The sequence below is a fragment of the Hipposideros armiger genome, unplaced genomic scaffold, assembly GCF_001890085.2.
Source record: "Hipposideros armiger isolate ML-2016 unplaced genomic scaffold, ASM189008v1 scaffold_213, whole genome shotgun sequence".
Classification (NCBI taxonomy): Eukaryota; Metazoa; Chordata; class Mammalia; order Chiroptera; family Hipposideridae; genus Hipposideros; species Hipposideros armiger.
In genome coordinates, this window is record NW_017731563.1 from 1,687,528 (window position 1) to 1,706,935 (window position 19,408).

Sequence of the window (19,408 nt, forward strand, 5' to 3'; positions counted from 1 at the left end):
GAGAGAGAGAGAGAGAGAGAGAGAGAGAGAGAGAGAGAGAGAGAGAGAGAGCAAGAAACAACAAACCCAAACAGAATATGTAAAAGAAAGAAAGATATAGATATAGATTTTTTTTTTCCATTCTGTATTGTTCCCATTAAAATGAAACTCCATGGGGAAAGAAAATGCATCTGTGAAATGTGTAGTGAATTTCTTTCACATATGGGCACTCAGTAAGCATTATTAATGAATGATAATGATTTGTCAAGTGATTGAAACTGTTTCAGGGAAGGAACGGGGAATGAAATATGGAGACATTCCCACATCTCAGGGGGAATTGCTAGGCAGGTCATCCAGATGTGTTTCCTTTGGGGAGTTGTGAATTCCTTGTATGTCCAACGATTGCTGTGTGATCATAGTTTGCTTTCTCAGAAACATATATATATATATATATATATATTTAAAGTTTGCTTCCTTGAGGTCACTTTGGGCTGGGCAGCAAAGTATAGTCCAGAGACATTAAGAATACACAAGAATAATTATCTTTAATAATATAATCAGAATTATCTTAAAAATATTTTCATAAGGGTGAGGTATAAAGAATACATTAAAATTCTAACAGAACTAAGGGAAAAGATGGGTGCATCTTTCTCTCTATACATGCTGATATAATCAATGTTATATTTCTGTGTATACGTATGTGTATTTGTGGAGACTGTGTAGAGGTCAAAGGAATAACATAGCATAAATGCATCTCTCTCTTTGTCGTGCCGTTTTTCTGCCTTTCATTTTTCTTTCCTTTCTAAGTTGAGGAAAGAGTAGTGGTTGTTTGTGTAGATTATTTGTGAGGTGGGGGAGGGACTGGGTGTGGGAGAGTGAGACAAGGAAGGGAAGGCAGCCAATAAAGGGTGGGCTGCCAAGCTGGTACCCACTGGAGTCTACTGGGGTTGAACTCACTGGGGACCTCAGCCAGGTTAGAACACATGCCCCCTGGGCTGAAGTGGTTATCCACCAATTCCTGTCAGTCGTTGGCTAAGGGCTCCCCAGAGAGCATTCATTCCTGGTGCTTAATTTCTTTCAGGATGGGCAAGGAGGGCTTGCAAAGAAATGCAGAATCTGGCATTAGAAGATGGGCTTCTGTGCCCCAAAGTGGTGGCAGTGGGGGGATCTGGGCAGGTGCCCACTGCGTGCCCTGTACCTGCAGAACACACATGCTGAACTGAGGTTTACTCCACTCTTTGTGATTCCCTGTATGCTTCCTGGATCTAATAGCAAGGCTTATGTCTAGTATTGTATCTGGTTTTTCAAGGGAACAGTATGAGGCAAGGGATGATCAATCGAGCTAAGCCAAGTTTCTGTCTCCTTTGCCTGTCTTACTCAGAGCATACACTAAATAGTCAATAAGTCTGATGATATGATCATGGACACCAAATGGAATTCATTCTCCTCTGTCTCTCTGGGTGTTGGTCTCCCAAGGGGCGGTGGGATGATGGGAAGAGAATGGTGGCAGGGCAAAGTATGGAGTGCCAATGCTGTCACATAACTTGGCTTCTCCTACCCTTGCCTGCTGAACCCTGGGTGAGAGATCACTGCAAGACAACGGCAAATTACATATGCCACCATTGTCAATAGTCCTTGTCTCATGTGACATTTGTTATTAATAACCAGTCATTGCTATGACCATTTTACTAGACAGTCCTTCGATCACTACTTTAGAACCTTGTGTTAATATATATCTTGGATTTTCAATTACACTTGTGTATCTCCAAAAGCATGTTTTTGTATGGCAGTAGTTGTGAAACACTTCTTTAATCAGCAAAGCTTAAGCAACATAGCTCATCAATTATATAAAGTAATATAATGCTTTTAAAAAAAGATACTTGAAATATTCTCATCATATGTGTTGTTTCTTTGACTTTGAAATGGTTACCTTGGGACAGGGACACAGCAGTTACCGAACAGTGACTTTTTAATAAATCTGGGTTTTTAATAGATTTCTCACTAACAAGGTTAGTGCACCATTGTACCTGTCTCATTTGGGGTCATTGTCAATAGTTCCATCTGCTTTCTTCAAGAATCACTTGAGCCTGATGTGCAGAGTATGTACCTGCTACTCTACTTGGTCCTCAGATATTTAATGAACACCTACTATATGCCAAGCACTTTCCTGAGGGTAGGGCTTACCAAAATGAAGACAGTTTCTGCACTTAGTCCCTTGAGACCTCACCACCCCAAGCCAGTATTTCTCTGTGTGAAATTCCTTAACTGCCAGTTCTTCTACCAAGGGGACTTCAGAGACATCACTGTCGAGGGTGGGGAGGGGTGACTAATGCTGTGTGAGACAAGAGAAATGACCCCAAATTTGTGTGGGGCAGTAAGGAAAGGCTTCATGGAGGTAGTGAAGGAAAGAGGAGTATTTACAGGCAGGCGGCCAGGCAGGCTAGGCAGCGACTGAGCACTTTAGGTGAGAGTATGCAAATTCATGCCGTAGTTACTTTGATGGAGGAAACATTTTTTATAACAACAGTACTGAGCTATAATTTATGTACAACAAATTGCTCTCATTCAAAATATACAATATGGTGGGTTTTGATAGATGTATACCTCTATGAAATCACCACCTCAATCAAGATACAGAACATTTTTTTCATCCTGAAAAGTTTCCACCTTTGCAGTCTGACGCAGGGAACATTTTAATCTAAATAATGTGCCTCTTTCAGTTAGGAAATCAGGAACATTTTGATCAAAACACTATTCATTACACTGTTGGCTTTTTTGGTTACTAAGATGTACCAGGCACCCTCAACTGTCTCAACTGTCCATAGGTGTCAGCCCATCTGGCACTTAAGAGTCCCTTGCACTGGACCACCACGGCCAGGGGTCCTTCCCCATTCCCAGAGGAGGGCACAGGGTGTGCCAGGAGGAACCACGGACGCAAGACGGACCATTGGACAATTGTGACAAAGGAAGTGATTTATACGTTAAGACGTGTGCATTAGAAAAATCACTCAGAAGTTATACATGATGACTTATGGCAGTGGTGAGGGGATGCGGAGGAGGGTAAAGCGCTTGGAATCTAGAAAGCAGAATTGACAGGCTGGGATGTGCTGGTTGGGGTTTAATTAGAGAAAGGGAGGAGCCATACACATTTAACCCCCATATTTACTATTTGGCCCATCAAGGGTGCCTTTCATAGAGGCTGCAGATTATTCGGACAGGTAGAATAGGTTTGGGAGGGAAAATGTTTGGTTTTAGATATGTCGGGGTGGGACATAGTAGAGATGTCTGATAGTTGGGCCTGTGGGGCCAGAGGTCTGGGCTGAGCATTTGAGGCGACACTTCACTTAAGAAAATCTGTTCAGAACCTCCCAGGTGCAAGCAAGAGTGCCGGGAATGCACAGTTGAGTCCTGACGTTGTCTGAGAGGCGTTCTCTGACCCCTACACGAAGTCAGCTCCTTTTGTTTCCATAATGTTTCCAATCAAAACATTCATCACACATTATGGAAATGACTTAGTAATTGTTTCCCTTTCCCACTGGCTGTACCCTTTGTGAGACTGGAAGCAAGCTGCATCAGTGCTGTATCCTCAGCCCTAGTACAGAGCTGGGCACCTGGTAGAAACTCAGTATGTCTTTGCATAGTTGTCAATTTAATGCCTTAATCACCCATGACTGGGTGATCCTTCTAGGGAGAGGGAGTAATGTGAAAAAGCATTCCAAAGTAGTGCCAGATTGTGAATACCAGAGCCTCAGACAGCATGTGGGGACACAGAGGAGACAGTGATAGAAGGTTTTGCAAAGCTCTTTTGAGCCAGGCCTTGAAGGGCGAGGAAGAGCTCTCCAATCAGACAGGGAGGGTGGAACATTCTGGGTCTGGGGTACAACAGGCACAGGGTTCCGTGTGAGCAGAAGGGAGGCAGGAACTTAGGAGGATGAGGACTGGCAGGAAAGGAAGCCTGAGGAAAGCTGGGGACACTGAAGGCCTACACTGCTGTAGTGAGAAGGCAGGACTTTATTGCTTATGCAACCGGAAGCTAGTGGAGGCTTTTAAGCACGATAGCAATACAATCTGATTCCATTTGTAGGAAGGAATCTCTGGGGATAGAGCAGAGAGGTTGGGAACCCCTCCATCCCCCTGAAAAACACATTTTAGCAGGACCTAGGTGACTCTGATGTGGGTCAGCCAGGGACCCCATCTGGAGACACAGTGATGTGCGTGAGGAGCTGCAGTAAGTTAAGGCGGGTGGCAGAGCAAGGACAGTGAGTGCGATTGAGAGCTGAGAAGGGCCAACCAGTGGGGCAGCCAAAAGAGTCTTCCGAGGGATCTGAAATTCGGGGCCTCAAAGATCCCAGAGCACCAGTGACAATAAACCACAGGAAGCCGTGCAGTCCTGCCTTGTGCCCGAATGAGTGGTTTGATGTGGGCAGAAAGCACTGGGGACACAGCCATTGTGTAGTCAGCACGGTCTCACCTTAGAAACTGGTCTGGCCACAGCCCCTTGGAGAGATTTTTGTAGGGGTTCACTGGAAAAGCTATGGGCCTTTATTTTACAAAGCATCTTTGATGAACTTAATAGTGTATTTCAAAAGTACTTTTGGGTTAGTAATTATAAAGAAATTGGTCCTGAACCAGTGGGAAAGGTCTAAATACATCATCTAAGTACAACAGTAAGTAGCAAAAGTATCTCTGCTTGTCTTTCATTTGCCCTTAAAAATCTGTACAAACAAATGTGAACAGACTCTGGACTCTAAGAATAATATTTTCTAAGGATATATATATATGAGAGAGAGAGAGAGAGAGAGAGAGAGAGAGAGAGAGAGGCAAAACCCCCAAGGGAGAAAAAACTTCTATAAAAATAAAAATTCCCCACAGCTTTATCCTCCTTTGCTCACTGGGGTTCCTTTATTTCACTTCGAGATAAAAGTAGGTCAGTTTCTCAGGAGATGCTGATTTAAGAATTGAACAAAAAGCAAGTCAGTCTTCCTCCCTCTCTTCCTTCCTTTCTTCCCCGCTCCCTCCCGCCTCCCCTTTCTCTCCCTCTCTCTCCCTCCCTTTCCCCCTTCCTCTCTCTCTCCCCCCTCTCTCCTTCCTCTCTCTCTCTCTCTCTCTCTCTCTCTCCCTCTCTCCCTGATTATTCCAGCCATAAGCATAATCATTGTGCATGGCTGGGGTTAATGGTACTTTGAATAAACACTGACCCTGTGCCACTCAGGACCCCTGGGGGAAAGTCCTCATCATTGGTCAGTGAGAACACTGTTCCCAGCCCCACTCCCCTCAGAAACCCCTTATCTAAAGCTCCGCAGGCCTCTCTGGGGTCCGAGTCAGGCCTCTGCGCGCCCAGCATACTGATCCTTGCCCCTGGAGTGGCTGTGGGTCCTGGCTGTGCTCTGTGTCAGTGTCTGGAGCTGACAGTCGTGGGAGCTTATGAAGGCACCTGTGGCTTCTCGGTAGGAAACCATAGTGGAGTGTATGAGATCAGGTTTCCTGTGCGCATTAGAGGAAGAGTGAGGAGGGGGCAGTGGCTCTGGGGAGGCGTCCGTGCATGCGTCCTGCTTGGTCTGCAGGTGAGGCGCGAACTTTCTCCCTCTGCAGGTCTTGAGTGGACAAAGTCCTGTCCTAAGGAAGCAGCTCAGGGGCACCTCCTCTTGCTGGTGAAGCTGCCGGCATGCGTGTTTGTGTCAACACTGAGATGCACATGACGAATTGTACGCGATGCCTAAACACAGCCCAACAGGTTTTTTCTGTTTACACTTAACTGGCTTGGAACAGCAGGAGGAAACCTTAAATATTTCCTTTTCTTCCCACAGACGCTTTCTCTAATAAAACAAAATTACTGGAGACGAAGCAGAGAATAATTCAAATAGTCATTTAAGTGAAGGACCTGGTTTGGCTTGACCTCCCTTGGAGACTTTTTAGCTTGTGCTGCATTGATAAAGTCCAGGCAGGCTAAGCTGACCCGTGAAAGGCAGGGTGGCAGCTCCAGTGATGTTTTGGAGTGGGGGTGGGGGATGGGCAGTATAGGCGGCTGCGTGCTCATTTAACTCCTCACTCAGTACTTTTGTATCGGTGAAATCAGGTTGAAAACTGACAGCAAGGGCAGCCTGGAGGAGGTGAGGGAGAGAGAGGACAGCAGTTCAGGCATGGAGTAGGAGCAAGGCTGTCGCCTTCTGGGGAAGTGACAGGAGATTGGCATTGCGTGCATATAAGCCTGGGTTCTGCCTTCTGCACTGGGAACTCTAAAGCAGCACCCCAACTTTGTTTTCCGTAAGCACACGTGTGACACACTCCCATGGGCACGTCCAGGCTACAGGCTGCGGCTCTCATAAATCAGGCTGTGGGTTGGGAGCGGTTCCCAGTGAAACTCTTCTTTCTCTCCCACCCAAGAAAACAGACCTCGATGCAAACGTGAGATGCTCTGCACCCCCAGCTCTTGACACAGGACCCTGGTGATAACAGATTCCAAGTAAATATTTACTAAGTGAAAGATAGCCTTCAATCCACAGTAATTCGTGTTTTTGAAAAAGTCATTCATAAACTCGAGCATTTTAACTGTTAGTTAGCAATTAATCCCCATAAACCAACAGGATGTTGTGAACGAGGGTTGTGTGGGTTGGTGAAAAGGAATATTTGTTAGCATTTTTAGAGGCTCTTAGAGTAGCTTTAGCTCTGTAACTGATAAACCCAAGCGCAAGTTTTATTGGTCCTGCCACTTGACTGTCAGCACTGTGTAGATAAACTCGTAATGATGCCCAAAGAAGTTCTTTAAGAGATTCTTGAGCCATAAACCTGGGGAGAGATATTCTTAGTGTTGCCAGATTACCACAGATCCGTTGGGGGCCTGAACCTGTGCTGAAGAATGCTTAATTTCAAGGTCTTATACCAGTCAAGAGTAAGATTCTCTTGTCAGACCCAAGCTTGGGGCATTTGTCACCACTGTTGGCCAACTCAGAAAGCTGGAGTTGGGTCCAAATGGATCCAGTCCACTCTGTCACCTGGGGCACCTCAGGGGAGGAAAGTGACATTATATGATTGAAGGGCAACTTTGCCTTGTCATCCAAATTTTCCTATTCTGGACGATTGTTGTTAATTTATGTATCGCTTTGAAGAATAGCCTTAAGTAGACAGGCATATCTTAGTAAAAATAATATTTAACAACTGTGGTGTAGAAAGTGCCGACCAAATACAGTAATGACAGTTATCCCTCATCTGGCCTCCACAAGTTTGGAAGTTTCTGGGAAGTTCTGGAGCTGTTGGGAGGTTCTGGGATGGTTTTGGAGGGCAGAGCAGGGGAAGCAGAGCCAGAGTCAGGAGGGCAGCCATCCCTACCGAGCAGAGTCTGCGGGTGCTGAAGCGAGATTCCTAGGCATGGAGATGGTCCTAGAGAGTTAGGTGACCCAGATGATAAGCGTGCTCATAATGATGGAAAATGAGTGAACAGGGAGAATTTCGGAAATATGAAGTGATACAACAAAGACGATTTGAGCAGGAGTTGGGGCAGCCTTCAGTTATCAAAAGCATGAGAGAAAGAGCTAGAGAAAACACTGTAGAGAAGTGAGGCTCCATTACTTCTTGTGGATGACTCCACCCAGTGCCAGCTAGAGAAGTAATATTGCATATCTTCTTTGTGGACTCAAGGGCATTGTCCCAGCTATTTTAGGTATACCAGTTGGTCACAATGAACTTTGGACTGATAACATTTCAATCTCAAGATATAATTTCCTTCTCTCTTTAGACCATGAACAAAATTTTCTTAATTTGAAAACCCATAATTTGTACTTCGTAATTCTAATTATGTTCATCTTGTTTTTTGAATAGAAAATTAAGAAAATTGCTCTTAAGTTCGTTTGCAGATATCTTTGTAGATATCTTTGTGATCTATGAGAGTCTGAAAAATGTTTATATTCCAAGGCACTAAAATTTCCACTGCCCTGAAAAATCTGGGATACACTGTTGTCACTATTTTATCAAATTACTGTTTCCAAATTGCTATTTTACTCTTCCCCAAACTGGTGTTGGTAGGAAGAGCAACTTCTAAAACAACTAGTATCTTGTTCATTTAGTTTGTTAAAAGGGCAGAGAAGTATAAGAATATTGATGAATACCAAAATAATGGTGATAAGCCAAGGATAGAAGTAACCAGGCATTCTGATAGTGAGTGATTCAGGAAGTGTGTCTGGGAGACGAATCTTGGAACAAAACTCCCTGTAAGGCAAACTCATGTCATGATTTGCTCCTTATTTCAGGAGTCAGACCCCCTAAGGCTCTGCTTTAGAGCTAGTCCACTGTCTCCTTTGAAGACCTTGAATGTTCACTTCACCTTTCTAAAGAAGTTTACCTTCATCTAAAGTAGGGTGAAAATAATTCACTCCTGGAGAAACCTGTCACAACATCTTGATAGCCAGCAGAATTCCCTAAACCTGTCTATCATTATTTGGGAAGAGGACTCCAGGGGGTCCACCCTCACTTACTTGCTTTGGGGAAACTATGTGGTCCCCTCCTCCTGTAATACCAACCAAAAGAAATATGAAGGTCAACATAAACTACTAGCATGATGTTTGCATCAAGTATTAATATAATGTTTAAATGTAATGATTATGCTTCTCTCTGTCTCTGTTTGGGGTTCTGAGATAGAACTGAAAAATTAATAAGGCCAATAAGTCAATAAGGTGTTCATACTGACGAAAGCAGACCAGAGTTGGTTTCTTTGTTTTTTGTAGTTGTTTTTCTGTTTTTGATCAAAGGTATTTTAGGAACTTTGAAGAAAGGAACAGAAAATTATTACTCGGCCTGGTATTTGTTTTGAAATATATGCTGACTTCTAACTTTCAGAGTTTAACAGCCTAATCCTTGATCATCCCAGAATGAGTGTAGGAATTGGTAATCATTTCCTTTTTACTGGGTATTTTCATACATCAATAGCCAGCTAGGTTTAGACGGATGAGCACGCTCTGTGCTGAAATACAATGATGAGAACTTAGGACCAACCGGAAATGTTCATCTTTATGCATTACTCCTCCATCAACATTTGTGCATAAATGACACCAAAGGAGGTCCCTCATGATACACAGAGAAGACACCCTTCCATAGTGCACTTTTTTTTTTCTTCAAAGATTTTATTGGGGAATTGGGGGAGGGGAACAGACAAGTTGCTGTCCTTTTGTTCTTCAGTCTAGTTGTGGAGGACGTTGCTTCACTGGCCCATGTTGGTATTATCATTGCACTCTTCCCGGGTGAGGCAGTTGGTCACCAGCCACTGGACAGCTGCTCACAGCGGCTCACTGCAGCTCATGCCAGCTGCCAGCCGCTCACGCTGGCTGCCGGCCACTCACGGTAGCTCATGGCAGCCCACTGCAGCACCGCTGCAGCCTACGCCATCGCCGGGGACTCAAGGCAGCCCAGCTCCAGGTCAAGCTGTTGTTCACCATCTTAGCTGTAGAGGGCGCAGTGTCACTGGCCCTCATGTGGGATCCGAACCGGGGCCCTGCTGCTCAGAGCCGGCATACCCAAGCCAACTCTTAACCAACGTGCCACTTGGCCGGCCACATAGTGCACATTTTTAAACGAAGATTCCAAATAGGGTAATAAAAATAGTTAGCATTTTATATTTTTACCCATGTTTTGCATTAGGAGTTTCATGGATATTTGCTCAGTGTTGAGGGGAAGGGTCAATATGTATAGATAAGAAGAAGGATATCTGGCAAGATTGGGAACATGACCTCTTGCTCTCCACAGCCTGGCAAGCCCTAGTGAATGCTCCCAGTCTTAGCAATGTATGGACTTGGTGTAAACTCTCCCCTCTGCATACAGAGCAGGGTTAGAGGTTAATGAATGAGTGCTCTCCCCACACATAAGATTCTATTCCATAGTGGTTTTATAAATGAGGGCTTAAATGGGGTCAGACTGGGACCTGCGTATTGCTTCTAAACTCTCTGAATCTTTTTGAAGTGATGTGTTCAAAGATGACATGCTTCCACCAGATAAGGAAGAGGTGAGGCTCTTGTGCTTGGAGATCTGGGCGGCTCCTACTGGCTCAATATGTCTAAAAGCAAGACCAAATGGAAAACAAAGCGGGGGAGGGGAGGTCCTCACTGCCCCCTATTCTTCTCTAGTAATCCCATAAAAAATAATTGCAGACCCAAACCTTTGGCCTCCAGCACATTTTCCACTTGATTAGAGGCCTTTGTGGGGTAGGGAAAGGACCTGCAGACTTGTACATTGTGCAGAGGCCTGAAATGTCCAGCTGGGATTTTTTTCCATCAAAAGGGGATTTTAGTAAAACCATTATCAGGGGCTTAAAGGAGAAAAGCTGTTGAGCTGCAAGTGAGGGGGCAGATTAGTATTAGCGGCTTGTTTTGGGCACTCGTGGAAGGGTGGGAAGGTGTTTGCAGCCACTTGCACACGTGTGCCTTAGTTTCTCTGCAAGTTCCTGGCAAGTGCGAAGTAGGACTGGACACAGGAGTGGGAACTAGCGGCCTGGGGATGGCATGGGGTCTCTAACTCCGGACCGTCAAGTGGAAGGCATCCTAAGCCAGGGAGGATTGCAAGGTCATGTTTGGTACCTGCTTGATGGTGTTAAGGCCATAAGACCTGCTTCATTATAGGTCACATACATCCATGTCACCTGGACTCCCCCACTGCAGCACTCTCCGTGTCCCCACAGACAGAGCAACAGAAAACCAAGAACGAGGGAGTGGCCGTGCTGGTTACTTTAAAGGGCGAATGGATGTCTGTGTGGACACCTTTGTTTTTATGGAGGAGGGACTAAGGGACAGAGGAAGGTTACCAGAGCAGCCGCAGTGGCTGTCCAGTCTGCAGATAAATATTCAGGCTGTGTGGATTTGCAACTGTGCTCCAGGGTGAGGGTTTGGGGAATGTTGCCTAAAACAGAATCTCTGGCTTAGGATTACTGGAGCTGTCCCCTATACCTTCTTGGCCAGATGGAGTGTAGGAGTCTGAATCGTGTGGGTTTAGTGGGTAGTGTTCAGGCTGCTGGAGCTGACCTCAGGGCCTGTGTGAAGGATGTCACACAGCAGACTGCCCTGGAAGTGCTTGCTTTCTGTTTCTCCCTGTACATCCTGTCGTCCTTGCGTGTTCCCTGGAAAAATGGGATAGTGGAGGAAACATAATGGTTATCCTGACCGCCATAAGCGTCCTGGAGACAATGATGGCTGAAGAGGGTGGGGTGGTTAACAGCTACATGTCTCTGAGCAGGGCATTTTCAGGTGGGTGGTGCTGTCACCTTACATCCATTCCCTCAGTCCCAGGTTTACCTCAGGTCAGCCTAGTGGCCTATTCATTGGAATTTTTGCCTCAAGTCAGATTCCGACAACCAAAGAAGGAGGACCTGTCTTCTTGAAATCGTGCTGACCCAGGAAAGCTGGTCCTGGAGACTGCCAGTCCAACAGCAGCCCTCCTTGTTCAGCCTGAGGACCACTTTCAGGAACTGCTGGCCCGCAGTGCTTTCTGCTGTCCCTCGCCAAGTTTCGTGTGCTGTGTCTTCATTATTCTGGTCCCTCTTCTGCCCTGTGCTTTCTCCTCCTCAGCCTTGTGCATAGACACATGATCTCTTTCCTTTCCCCCATCATCTCTTTTCTTTATTTGGGCTGTTATCCTTGAACCTGTATTCATTCGATGTGGTCACTAACAATGGCGTAGCTCAGCTAGACTGTCCATAAAACTGCCCGGGGAGGTTGTCTGCTTCCGTAAGACCTCCGTGGGTGGCACCCGCAATGGTAATCTGCTTCATGGCTGGCCCTGAGTTCCAGAAGCTTTTCCTGTATTTTGTCTCATTCTCTCACCAAAAATGGCCTCTTATCACCAAGCTCATGAGCTGGGCCTCATCCAGCTAACACAGCTTGGAAGGGGTAGCTGCAGGGCATTTCCACCTTCCTTCTTCCACATTTTTATTCCATGTTTGCACCAACTGCCCTTCGGACCCATGCTGTGATTCCCGGACAAATGGAAGATGGCAAGAGCCTGGAGGCCTCGCCTGCCCGCAACCTGTCTGTCCTTCATTGTGGCATTTTATAGAATCTGGCCTCATTGGCTCAGAAGTTCTCTTTGTTTTAATTTCTGCTACCTTTTCCTAATGTCAGTTTTCCATAGGAGGAGTTTAGTATGTGAGCAAGCTTAGTTCTCTACCAGAGCCCTCATTTTTCAGTTTCATGGACTCCTTCAGATTTTATGAAGATGTCTTCATCTGGGTAATAAAGAGCTCAAATTTTAAAATAATAATTTAAAAAATATTTTTGTTTTTCCTCTCAAAGGATCTCTAGAATTTTTCATCACAGACAATACACTATTTTTTTAAATAAAAAGATAGCACTTTTGCTTTTACTGTTAAAATAAATAGCTCCATGTATGATGGTAAAATTTTCCCCATTTGTTCTCTCATACTTCCCAAATAGGACAGCCTAACAGTATTTGTATGAGATGGTCTTGAAGAAAAATGAGAAGCTGATGTTTCATTCCCACAGCCTTCCAAAGCCAAGTGACTAGCTATGGGGAGGTCGCATCTTTTAACTTGCTCCAAAACCAAAGTGCTCAGCACCTAGGCTGCTTTGAGTAGTTTCACTGATATTTTAAAATTCCATTTCATCTTTTTTGGCAACATGAAATTCCTCTTTGTCAACTCTTATACCCTGGGGAAATTCTTTTTTTGGGTGTGTGTTGGGGGGAGGGAGGAAGGGGACGAGGGAAGAGGACGCGAGGTGGCCAGAGGGCATTTGTAAGAGGGGAGGAGGTCAGGGTTCCCTGCTGGAAATAGATGCCAACTCACAGACAATGCTGCCGCCTGCTGACAAAACATAGGGTTTGCATACTTTGTGAACAAATTTCATCTTTCCACTTTGGGAAACAAATAGTTTTGCATTAACCGTACATTTTGCTCCTTATAGTGGATCTTAAAATCATCTTAATAACCTTGGGATAAAGAAAAACACAAGGTCGGACGTCCAGCTCTAATACTGCTGTGGGCACGGTACATAGCTACATCCCATCTGGGGAGGGTGAACTGTGTGTGAGTGGGTAAGAGGTTTTTGTTTCTTGGGGGCACAGGGGAGGTCAAGGAACAACCAGAGGGAGACAAAAGTTATTTTCCACCCCACCTTTCAATAAAGTATAGTGCTTGACCTCTATCTCCTAACTTGCATATAAACGTTTTTATTTCTAAAGCAAGCGGTGATGGGGCTATTGGCATTTAAGTCCTCTGTCGTGCTTACTGTAGTGCATTTCTGCAGTTCCTCTTGTGATTCCATTGAAAATTAGACCCGAATATGTGGGAAAAGGACAGGCCAGCTGCCGTCCTTTGGGTCACACTGTTCTGATTGTGGCCATTTGACTCGAAGCACAATGGCAGGGCATCTGGCTCTAATGCACAGATGTCTGCCAGGGTTGGGAGAGCAACTCAGAAAATGTGAAGGCCACCTCTGCTTCCTCCAGCCGGGAGACCACAGGACCAGGCCATACTGGCTTTACAGATTCCTGAAAGACTGTCCAAGTTTTGTGTATCTGAAATGAACTAGCTGGAAATTGACATTTAATTTTGTCATTTTCATATTGTTTGCTTAAGACACACCTACTGGTCCTTTTTTATTTTTGGCAGTTCACAGCAATGGGCTTTTGAGCTACAATATGAAGCTAAGGCCTAAAACGCTGAAGTAAAAATGGAAGGTATGAATGACATTGTGTTCCACCTAAGAACATTAAAAATTTGAGGGGCTTAACTATTGTAATTTTTCCCTTATTTTACCCATCTATCCAGTTCTAGCCGTGGTGATTTTCTGAAGAATATCAGGACTAATTTTTCTGGTTCCTCCCTATTTATGGACCGCTTCTCAAAAAGCAAACTGGAAGCAGGCAGCTATTCCTATACAAAATGTGTACATAAAAATGCCAGTGTGAGGTAAAGCTTTCCCAAGGAGAATTAGAATTATGGGTGTTGCTAGTACATTTTCATTCTTTTTAGATGAGGAAAACAGTGATTTCCAGGCCATATTAATTTCACACTATTTATTAAAAAGAATTTAATCCAGTCTTAAAGATCTGTTTTCCCACAGTCTAATTCCAGTAATTTGGATTCCATGATGCCTTGTAATTACTGACAGACAGCTAGCTGTGTGCTAGGCCTGACCCTACTAGAGTGTGGATTACATAAATTGAGGAGTAATAAACATAAGAAGGTGCCTGATATTAACAAATTAGACCCTTTTATTCTTTCTAAACAAGAGGAATTTATAAGTAAAACATCTGTGAGGTCAAGCCTTTTTATCCTTGAATGAAAATGGCTAGTGTTCTGGCAACTCGATTTTATTTTATAAAAGGATTGTGTGACAGACATTTGCAAACATTTTAACCGTGTGTAAGTTCTTAGCTTTGAGGCTACTTTACTGTTAGCACACATTTCCAGCGTTTGTACTTCACATTACTATTTGTGACAAAGCAGTGTTTTGGAAACCAGCTCAAGTCCTCTGAGGACAACGTGTGGCAGATTTGACACCACTAGCTACTTGGGTACCCTATTTACCAACTTAGTTTCTTGGCTTCTTGAATATACGTTTGTGTAATTTAGTGCTTGTTAAATAGTAATAACTTTCAGTATTTGGGATTTTTTTTACTCCCAAAGAAAGTAGGCTCTGTTTTCCCACTTTTCTGAAGCAAGGGTGGGGCTTTGCAGTGTCTCAGGGAAAGATCAAAGCGCTGCCTGCATGTTGACTGCCCTCTGATGGGGTCATTCAGCCTGGAGCAGCCTTGGTTCTGATATTGACTCGTCTATCACCGACCCAGGAGCTGTTCACCCGTCAAGCCTCTTTCCCCATTTATGAAATTAAATGTACAATACCTGCCAAATTTGGGAAAAGAAACATTTTGAGACAGACAAGTTGAACACTGTGTGATGCCTGAATTCTCCCGGCTACATCACATCCCTAACTCACTGACCCACCTGGGTTTCTTTGCTGCTGCAGGAGACCCCATTCTTCTCTTCTTTGTAATTGGGAGTACTTTCCACTTTCACAAATAAAAGCAAACTTACAAGAATATGTGGCCTTTGTCTTTCAAACAAAGTCAAAGGGTAATGAGATAATAAAAACTTGTCTTTTTTAAAAAACTACACTTGTGGGTTAACAAATAGCAGGCAGAGGAGTGCACTGCTACTGTTTTAGTTCGGGGGTGCTAAACATACTCCCCTCTAGTGCTGCATAGTTAAGATCTCGTTTACACTCTCTTGCACCCTAACTGGAAGACTTGGCTTTACACATTGCAAATGTGCTGGGTTGGTACAGGCAACGTCTCCTGGCAAAATCAGAGCACTCCCTGGAAAAGAGGAAAAGACTGAAACGGATCATTTGTGGACATTTAGCAGTCGTCATCCCCTTTTTCTATCCAAGACTTGAGAGTATATATACACATGCTGTGTACTTATCTTTGATAAGTTCTAAATTATTAATCGTTGGCAATGATCCAGGTGTGACTGTCTCTTCTGTTTGACAACATTCACTTTTTGAAAAATTTAACTTGCTACCCAATATTTGAACAAGTCCATTGACAAAAATGAGATAAATATGTGGTGTAAGCATAAGCTTAGGTTTGAATGCAGCTTTCCAATTTCTAATCCTGTGCTTTTCCCACGATACACATTATTTAATCAAAAAGCCTCACCCCTGACTCCACCGGTTCACAGTGGCACGAAATTTAGGTCTTGCCCTCCACTAAAAGCTAGAATTAACTTTTAAAAAGGAGGGGTGTCTGATGCCAGGAAGAGAAAGACAACAGAGAGGATGACCAGGAGATGACTTAACTACAACCACTTTCTAGAGCAGAGTGGCCCAGAGCAGAGGCCAGGGGCTCCTTTCACAGCCTGGGAAGAGATGTTGTCAGATGCCGCATGCGGTCTTGGTTTTGTTTTACAAATCTGATCTTTTACTCGAGTCTCTTTTTCTTTGGTAACACAGAGGTCCCTGGGAGCCACTACCCTTTCCCCTTTGAAAACTTGAGTTCAAATTCTCTAAGCCCAAAGTGAAAGGTTTTACTGCTATCCCAAGACCATCATCTGCCTAGTAACCAGTGCAGGGAAGCAGCAGGATTTGTGGGGGACAGGCCAGGCTTTAATTTACATATCCTATGTCCTTATTGAAGAGAAAGTTCTTACCTTTAAAAAGAAACTCCAATAAAAGGACCATTATACATAGTACTTTGCTTTTTCAGCAAAGTACTTGTTAATTTGAATCATGAAAGAATAGATCAGTTTGAGTTTCCTTAACTACTTAAGGATGTACTATAAGAAGTTAGGCAAGCATCCTTGTCACTATTGCCAAATGTGGAATCAATCAAGTCGTCAGTCCCCCTCCACCCCCTTCTCCTGCCCCATACGCTTTGGGACTCAGGAATTCGGCAGAAAGGAGTACATAGCAGGGAGAATTACGCAACAACGCCCAGCAATCTTAGCTAGAGGCCTACCGTGGTCCTTTGAGGGCTGCAGAAACTGTCTGAACCCCGCAGTTGCATTTATAGATAATCTTTCCAGTCCAGAGCTTACTGAGCTACTGCCCAATGAGACTTAGAAAAGAAAGGTTTGCGGAGCCCTTTCTTATTACCCAGTTTCTCTTGAGGTTTATTACTTCTTGATGATAAAAATTTAGAGTTCCTATTTTGGCTTTTCAATTCTGACGTTCCAGCAAATACCTGAACCAGGCTTTTTCTGTTATTCTAAAAATTGCCCTTAAGTGAATTTTAACTTTTGGACCTCCCACAAAATATGTATCAACACCTTTTCTTTAGTGCTTCTATTCTTTAAAAGCATTTCTTTCCACTCTTGTAGGTATGGTGGAGAGCCTGTCCCCTTTAAAGTAGCGCTCTGCAGCACGAGCTTGTCCACACTGCGTTCAAACAGCTACCACTCAGTTCTGTGAGGTCATCTTACTGGAAACCAAGGTATGATCAATAACGAACCTTCTCATAGAGCAGAAGGGAGCTGGACTTTAGAAATGGGCCTGGTTTGAGTTTTGGCTCTCCTCCGCAAGTGGCCGGGTACTTCTGGGGAGCAGTATGCTTTCTCTGGAAAACAGGATACCTGTTTCAGCAGGCTGCTTTGAGGACTAAAAGGAGAAATTTACAGATACCATGCAAAGTACTATGTAGTCCATACTACATACCATTGGTTCTCAACTCATACTCCTTTCTTCCTATCCAAAGAGGCTGAGAGATAAGAAGTTGACCTTGACTGATGAAAGTGGTTTATTCATCTTTTCCAGAGACACTCCAAATATATTCTTAAGTTTACCCAGTTCAGGATGAGGATACTAGGCCCATGATCTTAATTCTCAAACATTAATTTACCAACCTTCAGTCAAGCTTATAGCTAACCTTTAAAGTGAAAACCAATCAAAACAGAAAACCCTTCCAGTTACAGTTGGTAGGATTATTTTGCATATAAAATGAAGAATGTGAGCACTGAGCCTGAGTCTTAGGAAGTGCTCAAATTTTTATTGACTGAATCTGTACAGCCAGCCAAGCAGTCTCTTGGAAGAAGAAAAACAATCTGAGAACCTATAGCTTGTGTAACCTTCATGCATTGTAGTGTCAAATGCTAAATTAGAAAGCTAACCCTAATTCAAAGTCCCTACTTCTTACAAGGGCTCACACTCGTGCGCCACCCCCACCCCCTCCCCACCCCCCCTAGGCTGTAAGCACTGTAACCTCAGAGGGAAGAAAGATCTATACCTTCCCCAAAGAAAAGGAAGATGGATTTAGTGTCAGGCTCAATTAGACCCAATTGTGATGGCTCTCCAAAATCGAACAATGCAGCTTTTGTGATATGCTTAAGCAGAAAGCTTGGAAATTTTACAAAACAATCTTACCCAAAAGAAACCTAGGTTCTAGCTCTCTTCCTGGAAAGAGGTGCTGATACAGGAAAGTTTTATACTACTCTTATCAGCTCTTGCTGGGATCAGTATTTTTTGTTTAAAAAATCTCAGACAGCTAAGAAAGACCTGTGTGAAACCAGAAATATGAATTACTCCACTGTTGGAGCAGTTATACTCTTCCGTTTCCACAGCCCAACCACAGGGTGTCAGGTTTTTAGTTATTGTCTAAAGGGAACACTTTGCTGGAATTGTTGGTATTCATTTATCTGCCCTGAATTCAGCCTAAGAACCCTCATCCTCAGCTTTGGAAGTGCTTAAAATGCAAATGGACAAGAACTCCTGGCCAACCTCCCCACCCCCCAGGAAAAAGCTTAAATACAGTCAGGCCTGGAGGAGAATGTTAAAAAGAGGACTTGAGCTACCCTCCTCCTTTCCAACAGGACCCGCACTCACACTGTGAGATTCAGTATGCATGACTGAGCCAGCGAACAGGGAGCAAGGACAGCACTCTTTCAACTTTTCTGAACAATGGCTTCAGTTCCCTCCACCCTACACCATTTCACATCCTCCTACACCCACTCAAAATGCAAAGAAACCCATCTTTCATCCCACTTCCACATCTCAGGACCCATTTTTTGAACATTACCCCTAGATGTCACTTCCACCCAAAGAAAAACTGGCCACCCTGGGGAAATTGTGACTCTTACAAATCTGTTTTTTTTTTTTTAAAGTTTCATTTTGTTCAGTTTCTTTAAATTTCCATGTCGTTGACAATTGAAAACCAAGAATTATATAAATCTTCAATCTAATCACATTTCTAGAAACAAAACATTTAGATGTCAGTAGTAAACCTTATACAGAATAAATGTTTAACCGTGAGCTTACTCATAGCACAGAGGACGCACTGAAGTCTATGCCTTATTTCCTTTTACTTGAAAGCACACAGACAGCACCTGACTTTAGCATGTACCCAAACACACACTGCCTTCAAAATAATTCACAGATACAAGGTTTTTTGTTTTTTTTTCAAAAACATACTTCATATTTCCTCTTTTATTATATAAATATCAGTTTAACCTTTTACTGTAAGAATATAAATGTTTTAAGAGGATCTTTGTTATTATTTATACAAATTCACAAACAGTATAATTAATTGATAAAGGTCTCTGGGTTTCTTTAACTCCATGGTTTCGCATGTTGCTGTGGAGGATTCTAAAAAAATAAAAACAAACAAACAAAAAAAATCCAACAAAAATATACATCCTACTCAAAAGCGATTTTTTTTAAAGCCACAAGTCCCAATCCCCACCAAAATAAAGTCATCTACTCCATTTCATTTAGAAACAGAATTATTTAAAATCCACAAACTCCCATTTTATTAACACAACAGAGATAAGACATGAAATTCAGTGTCCTCCCCTTCACATTACAGCCCCAGGGGCTCTGTAGGCCAACTCTGCTCCTCTGCTTCCAACAGGAAGCCTCACCGTGTGACCTTTTTGTGGGGAAACTTGGAAGAGGGTGAGGGTAGGGCAGAATTTGCATATATAATATCATTTGCAAGACAT

At 43.6% G+C, this 19,408-nt stretch overlaps 2 protein-coding genes across 5 annotated transcripts in view; one reads left to right on the plus strand and one right to left on the minus strand.

Moving 5' to 3' along the window:
- WNT5B (Wnt family member 5B) overlaps positions 1–19,408 on the plus strand; it is a 116,553-nt gene that overhangs the window by 41,257 nt on the left and 55,888 nt on the right. The window contains exon 2 of one of the 2 annotated variants that reach the window (XM_019654129.1): positions 16,796–16,908. The exons of the other annotated variant lie outside the window; for it this stretch is intronic. The gene's annotated coding sequence lies outside the window, so the exon portion shown is untranslated. The remainder of the gene's footprint in view (positions 1–16,795; positions 16,909–19,408) is intronic. 2 annotated transcript variants of the gene reach the window in all.
- Positions 1–19,408, minus strand: part of FBXL14 (F-box and leucine rich repeat protein 14) — a 41,901-nt gene that overhangs the window by 20,146 nt on the left and 2,347 nt on the right. Inside the window, exons 2-3 of one of the 3 annotated variants that reach the window (XM_019654128.1) lie at positions 16,927–17,031; positions 11,041–11,074 (exon numbers count right to left, since the gene is read on the minus strand). The exons of the other annotated variants lie outside the window; for them this stretch is intronic. Of the exons in view, the coding sequence (XP_019509673.1) occupies positions 16,956–17,031 (76 nt within the window). The 3' untranslated portion in view covers positions 11,041–11,074; positions 16,927–16,955. Of the gene's footprint in view, positions 1–11,040; positions 11,075–16,926; positions 17,032–19,408 lie in introns of those variants that run through there. 3 annotated transcript variants of the gene reach the window in all.